The sequence below is a fragment of the Acyrthosiphon pisum genome, chromosome A1 (genome assembly GCF_005508785.2).
Source record: "Acyrthosiphon pisum isolate AL4f chromosome A1, pea_aphid_22Mar2018_4r6ur, whole genome shotgun sequence".
Taxonomy (NCBI): domain Eukaryota; kingdom Metazoa; phylum Arthropoda; class Insecta; order Hemiptera; family Aphididae; genus Acyrthosiphon; species Acyrthosiphon pisum.
The window spans coordinates 139,373,696-139,381,777 of NC_042494.1; the positions used below are offsets into that span (position 1 = coordinate 139,373,696).

At 27.5% G+C, this 8,082-nt stretch overlaps 1 protein-coding gene across 1 annotated transcript; it reads left to right on the forward strand.

The window, feature by feature from the left end:
* The first annotated feature begins 5,369 nt into the window (after positions 1-5,369).
* On the forward strand, positions 5,370-8,036 carry LOC107882314. Its single transcript, XM_029488434.1, has 9 exons — positions 5,370-5,671; positions 5,836-5,988; positions 6,068-6,169; positions 6,271-6,417; positions 6,618-6,737; positions 6,810-6,914; positions 7,132-7,415; positions 7,538-7,697; positions 7,865-8,036. The coding sequence occupies exons 1-9, from the start codon at positions 5,473-5,475 to the stop codon at positions 7,990-7,992; spliced, it is 1,398 nt and encodes a 465-aa protein (XP_029344294.1). The 5' UTR covers positions 5,370-5,472; the 3' UTR covers positions 7,993-8,036.
* Positions 8,037-8,082: the final 46 nt, after the last annotated feature.

An 8,082-nucleotide genomic window follows, 5' to 3' on the forward strand; every position in this document is an offset into this window, starting at 1 on the left:
AAAATATACTACATTTCAGAACTAAAAAAATAACAATGTTGATGTTTCAAGAGGATGTACAGCTTGTATGTTCAACAGTATAATTTAAAGCACTAAACTAAATAGGTATAAATACAACTTTTTGAACTATTACTCATTCACTGTTTTTCTTTATTGAAATATTATTGTTGATAAAATAACTGTACCAAACTTATGTCCTAAATTCTAAAGCCAATAAAAAACAGCATGTCTATATTAATTATTTTATATTATTCTAATTAATACCATATTTAACAGTGTCCACATAAAAACTAATATTTCAAAAATGGCATGATGCTATGGTTAGATTTTATTCATAGAACGACATATATAGTATACGTACTCACATAGCGTGTGTAATGTGTATTTTATATTATGAAATAGATGAGTTCCGTAAATTGTTGTACCGACTGTTGCCATATTCCATAATATGTATGTTGATATATTATATTTTTAAACAATAATTAATCATATTTAATTTATTTAAATGCTAAGTATGTAAAAGTCAAAATAAATAACGACTACATCGCAGACAGCGCGAGTTTCATACCGTGGCAGTGTGTGCATTTCGTATTTAATCATTTTGTATTTTTATGGCAGAACGTACTTTGGCACAGTGAAGGTTTGGTTAAATGTCTTGTAAGGAATAGATGTATTACAATTTAGAATTAAAAAAATAATAATAAAATGGCTAACTTCACTTGCATTCTTATAATATAATCGTAAATGTATCCATATTCATAGGCGCACATAGGGGGGTGCTTGAGGGTGCTTAGCACCCCAACGTTTCAAACTAGCACCCCCAATTCATTTCAGTATTTCACCAATCATTTTTAAATTATTGTGGTTTATTGGTTCGGAATTTTTTTTTCCATGCTAATTATTGATAACTGTTCACGAATTCACGATTAAAACAGTATTGTGCAGTGAATGCACATTTCAGTGTTTCAGCTTTTGTCAATATGCAGCAATGATATTATTATAGAAAATTATACTATCTTAGGGATTACGGTTGGGTACGAAATCTTCTATTTATAACTTTGGTTATTACTTGATTTTTACTAATATATTTATTTAATCTGCGGGCTACGCTGAATTGAATAAATTCGGAATGACAAATATTATTAAGAGGATGCTACACACGCATGTGTGGTCTCCGTTTTACAAATGTAAAACATAGTAAAAATGGTTTTGCGTGGATAAGAACCACTATGGCTAAACTTATAGTTCATGTTATGCAACCAAATGTTCCTACTAGGAAGAAGAGAACATAGACTGTGCAACAGTGTTTTTAATTTTTCGATATCACAAATACGAAAAAAGTTCTCATAGTTTAAAAATAAAAGTAGTACAGTAAAATGGGGTAACTTTGATAATTTTTTACTGTTTTATGACAATTTCATTTTTTATTATATGGATAACTTCTGTAGTGTTAACGATAAAACTCTCAAAATGAAATATTAGTTACAACTAGTTCAATATTTTAACGTTTTAATTTTTTAAATTTTTAAATTATCTTTTGAGATATCAATATTTTTTAATAATATGCTATCAAAGTAACACAACGGGCAATTCGATACCTGTATTTCTAAATGTGATATCAAAGTAACCCCATTTTATGAAAAAAAATTGAAATTATCATGGTACTCTGGTGAATAAAAATATATGGGTATCAAAGTTACCCCGCGAAATCAAAGTTAGGTACCCCATTCTAATTAAAAATTTAAAGCTAATGTAATGCAGTTAGTTATAGTATTAGGATTAAGGGGGGTGTGGGGGACAAAGCCCCCCATGGGACATGTGTAACATAAACTATTCCAGCACCCCCTAAATTCACACCCAATGTGCGCCTATGTATACTGCATAGTTAATAACAAAAACAGTATAAATATACTACAATAATTAATAATTATCGTATTATATCGTCGGCTAAGACGTAATACCTCGTAAGTCAAAAATATTAATTTATAAGTTAAAAAAAAATTATGAATAAAATATTATTGAGTCTTTGGGTAGTCACAAGTCACAACCGGTATATACCTAAAATCTGTAGTTGTACTTATCGTACAATGTACTATACAATAATAATATGCTATAATATAATATAGCAATTTTACTTATTGTCTTGATTTCAACGTTTTCGTTATTAACTATTATTAAATATTAATAATACATTATACGTAATTTGCCGTTACCGCACCGCCCTATTCCGCATAACCATTATAATATGCTTCGTCCTCCATCCAATATTAAAAAGTCGGGTAAAACCACCGTCTACTGATAAATATTATAACTGTTATCTGTGTGTAAAACGAATTCTTAATTCTATGTTTAGACATGGAAATCGTAGGCAATGAGTGAAGTGCGGGCTGCGGGGCGCGCGACAACGGTCTGGTGTTTACGATTATTATATTTATATAATTATATTATATAGATTAATAGATATGACAGTTCGACCGACGACGGCTATCCGTTTGGTGGGGGATACGCGGAACCGACGAGTTTTCGATTTCTCGCGGCATGATCCCTCGTGGGACAGAGTATAGATTAATTTTATTTTATTATTTCGTGATTTTGTCTTCAGTACAGTCGTACAGACGTTCGTTTCAGAGTTTCAGACATTTCAATTGTGTTGAAGTTGTGTATTTGTGTTTACTCTTTACCGTAAACGATCGTTATCCATCTGGCATCTTAGCATTTTGCGACCTTTGCAGTTCGCTTCATAGTTCATAGCATTTTACGTACTGTGTAAGCTGCACCAGGTAAGTATACAATTTCATTCGTAATACATAATTTAGGTATATCGTATAATAAAATATAATAATGAATAGGTAATAGGTATTTATTATATTTTTTGTCCAAGTAAACCAGTAATGCGATTATACAGTTTTATGAACCTTCTATTTTTACCTATTTTAATTTTATAAAGCTTAACTTGAAACACATTTTTGTTTTTATATTAGATAATTTGTTTTTGTTTAATCATTTTTTTAATTTTTTCTAATTATGAAAATCAAATTTGCTACAGACTAAATATACCTAATTAGTAATTATTACTATATTAAATATTAATTTTGTTAAGCTTTTGTCAGTAATCTAAATAAGTACCTATCATTATGTCACTCAATAAAAATACTGTTAGTAGGTCTACTAAACGTAGAAGGTTTTTGGAAGATTTAGAAATGGTAGATTATTTGTATGACAATGATACAAATGTAGAATGTGAATTACAATCAAGTACATCACACAATTCTAATTTAGAAAATGCAAATATAAATTTATCAGTTTCAAATTCCAACAATCCATTTACTGACATAAATTTGCCATGTAACCCAATCTTAGGTGATACGCTTTCAATTGATTCTATAAATTTAGCTGATAATGACTTTGAAAATGTGTTGTTTTCTTCAGATTCAGATTCAGATTCTGATATTGACATAAATAACCACCTTAAAATTAGTGGTACATTTGATGTATTTGAGGGCAATGATAGTATTTTAAAACCATTAGCAAAATGGGCAGTGGCTAACAATATTACACTTGCTTCTTTTTCTTCTTTACTGAAAGTATTAAAAAGTCACAAATGTTTTAAAGATATCCCAGTTGATGCTAGAACTGTATTAAAAACTAACAAAACTAAGCAAGTTAATGATATTCAAATTGTGGAACCGGGTTTGTATTATCATTTTGGGGTCGCTAATGGCTTAAATTCTTTTGGTGATATGCTAGTAAATTTTAATGATGTAATCAAAATTGTAATAGGAATTGATGGATTACCCCTTACAAAAAGTTCCTCAAGTACATTTTGGCCAATTTTAGGATATGCTCGAGACCCTATTACTCCCTATAGTCGACATAATATATTTATTATAGGGTTGTACTGGGGAAGAGAAAAACCTAAATCTTCTAATGATTATTTAAAATATTTGGTTTGTGAACTAAAAGATTTGTATAAAAATGGCATGCAAACAAAGTTTGGTAAAAAAATTGTGATAGTTGATGCTTTTTGCTGTGACTGTCCGGCGAAGAGTTTTATTTTATCTGTAAAAGGGCATGCTGGATATTCATCTTGTATAAGATGTAAAATTGAAGGAGAACGTATAAACAATACAACGTGTTTTTTAGAAACCGAATTTTCTAAAAGAACTCATTTAGATTTCTTAAATCGTGTAGATGAAGATCACCATATCACATCTACTATTTCTATAGTTACTGAAATACCAGGTATAAATATAGTTGAAGATTTCACTCTTGACTATATGCATTTGGTATGTTTGGGGGTTATGAAAAAAATGTTATTACTCTGGTTAGGTGTATTAAAACATGCTCCTGTCAATGTTCGTATTCCAAATCGAAGTGTTAACTGTATTTCAAATAATTTATTGTTATTGAACACGTTTATACCTAGTGATTTTTCAAGAAAATGCAGAGGGTTAAATGAAATTTGCAGGTTTAAAGCAACTGAATATAGGTTATTCTTATTATATACAGGACCTGTCGTCTTAAAAGATATTTTAAATGATGATTGTTATTTTCATTTTTTGTGTTTACACATCAGTTTTAGAGTTTTATTATGTCCTGGTAGTTCTGAAAAGCTAGTGAATTTCAGTGAAAATTTAATTACATTTTTTGTTAAAAACTTTAGTGAATTATATGGCCCTCAGTTTGTTTCTCATAATGTCCATGGATTATTGCACATAGTTGACGATTACAGAAAATTTAAATCGCTTGAAGAGTGTTCATGTTTTCCTTTCGAGAATTATATGAAGGTTTTAAAAAAGATGGTTAGGAAGCATGAAAAACCACTCGAACAAGTTATTAAACGCTACCAAGAATCTTTATTATTTAACCAACCTGTACTTTTGAAATCTCCTAAAGAAATAAATTATAGAAAACCTCACAGTAATGGACCTTCAGCATTCGAGCACTTAACTGTTCCAAATTTCCAGATAGTTATAAAAAATAATATTAAAATAAATATTAAGTCTACATCTGACAGCTATATAGGTTTCACAGATGAAACTGGTCTTAAAATTTTTAAAGTTTTTAATATATGTCTTGATTCTACCACAGAAAAATATGTTTTTTTAGTTAAGCATTTTGAAACTATTGGAAATTTTTTTGATAAGCCCATCAGTAGTCTTAAATTAGGTATTGCTGTCGTTAAAAATTTATCAGAATTTTATTCCATTATAGACATAGAGAATACTGAATTTGTAAAATATATGATATTGTCTAGTAATAGTAATGTAAATATTGCATACCCTATTTTGCATACATTTATTATTTGAAATAATTACAATTTTAATTATGTTACTATTATTAGTATAAAATGTAATGTATATGTTTTCTTAGGATTATTAAGTTTTTTTAAATTAATGTTAATTGTATTCTATTGTAATTGTATTTAATAGTTTGTATTATTTTTGTATATACCTATAGTGTAATATAAAGATGTCCCAATATTTGGTTGTTGAATTTGAGGATAATTCAATAGAAGCTGTTCCGGCTGGCTGGTTTAAAAAAAAAGAAGGCACATGCGCGTGGCCAACCACTAAAAATACTAACTTTATTAGAAAATGTGTCGAGTTCAAAAGTATTCCGAATGATGTTGAATACAGTTACCATGCAGCTAAAGTTTTGAAAATATCTGGTAAAAAAATATAGGTTATTTCTGTAACATAATTTAGTCTAAATCTAGTTGTATATATTATTGTGTATTGTATATTGTCTTATATTATAAGATATAGGTTCTTTTTCAGATTTATTATTGAAGCTAGTTATTGTTAGTATAAACTATATGCATATATTTTACAGATTCATTATTTAAAGCAAGAAAAATGGTAAAAAAAGGATTAAAAAACATTGATATATCATCTACTGATGACGATATTTTATTAAAACCCAAACAAAGAACGGCTAAAACTGCATCAAATCTACAGTTTTCATCATCGTGTCCAACATTTTCAGGTGTTACATCTAATAAAATTATAAAAATGTTATATAATCAAATGTTCATGATATTCATAACTATTAATATCCAATTTAGTATCTGAAGATGATAACTGCAGCAGTGATGAGAATATTAAGAAGAACGGTACTAGCAGGACATTATTAAATGGATGGTCGCCATCTCCTAAAAAAGTTAAACGTATGTCCTCTTTATTAGCTAATAAAATTAAATCTTTCAATACTTTTACAGTTAATATTATGTTTAATTACTTTTATTATTGGTTATTTATTTATATTTAGTTTATGAAGGACTGAAAAATCCACCAAATAATAGCCTTACAAAAGATAGTTATATTAATGCTTCAAAGTCATCAACTGTGAAAAAATTATCTTTTAGTGATGATAATAATACATCTTTGAATGGTACTTTGAAGTACAAAAATATAGGTAAATGTTTTAAAATAATACATTTATGTATAGAATTTATTAATATGTGTGGTTATTAAATGGTAGGTATAGGTAAATCAAATAATATATTTTATTGGTTAATTAGTATTTTTATCGAATGCCATTTATAATTATATAGTTGTTTAAGAATTGTAAAACAAAAATATAGTATCTAATTTTATATATTTCTTTTTTTATAGTTGATCAAACAAATCTTGCTTGTGACCTTATTGATATAAACTCTGTGGATAATTATGTTTTTGAAACTCCCGGGAATCTGAGATATAATAATGTTATTAAATCAACTGATCTTGAACTCGGTAATTATTGAATTAAATTATATTTTACCTTTTAAACAATCAAAAAACTTAATATTTCTCATTTAATTATAGATAAAGAAAACTTAGATGTTATTGTAATATCAGGGACACCTCAATGTACCATTGATCCATTACCATCGACCAAAGCCCCAGAAAATGTTATATCAACTCCAAAAAGTTAGTATAATAAATTAATATAAATTGTTAAATATCCATTTCAACAATACATTGTTACTTAAGATGTTGACTGCACACATAATCTACTTAAAATATTTAAATATTTTGGACTCCAATTTTGCAGATATATGTAGCTATTGTGCTTAATACAAAATGTTTGTATAAACTAAAAAATTTTAATTTAAATTATAAATAAACAATATTTTTTTATGTTCAGGTACTACAGAATTCGAAAAAGAAGTGCTTCATAGACTAACATTTTTAAAATTTGAATTAAAGCGAGCTGTTAATAATCAAAGGGAGATGGTCCAAAGATTGGAAATGATAGAAGCTAGACTTGAAAATATTCCATCACATGACGTATCCACTTTTAACAATAACAACAATGGTGACCAATCATCTTTAATTGATAAAGATTTCAATATTCCTCTTGATAACATAATCGATCTTGAAATCTTTGAAGACAAAATTTCTGACAATAAAGAATTCCGTAATAAATTGGTAATTATATATATATATTAAATAATAATTGTTGGGTATCGTGGTTTTTTATGCATTATATTTTTTCTTATAAAGTAAAAAAAAATGTGTTTATTTTATTTTTATGTATACTAATTTTTTAGGTAAATGAACTTTCATACATAGGCGGTAAGCATGTTAAAGCAATGGTCAAACGGGTGATGGCAAAATTGTTTAAAGATGAATTATTAAAAGATTTCTCTTACACTGGTAAGAAAGGCAAAAAAAAATTCTGTTGTTTGGGTTGCTGTTCTGTGATTTTTGGTAAGTATTATATTATAATATTTACCATTACTATTAATACACATGATAAAATAGATTTAATTAATTTTGGTTTATAGTGCTAAAAAATACACCCATATATCCTAAATATATTTTTGTTATCCATACAATTATGTGTTTATTATAATATATTTGTAAATATTTTCTAGATGCTGTCAAAAAGCAAAATAAATTTAAAAATTCATCTCAAAATGAAATGGAGGATATCATCAAATATGTCCTTGCTCAAGCCCCATTTAACTTAAAAAGAATTTCTGACAAGAATTTCTCTACTTAATTATTATTATTATTATATAATTTTGTTTTAATAAATAACCATTATATTTTAATAACTGGTCAACCCATATAATTTTCATAAGCAGTCTTA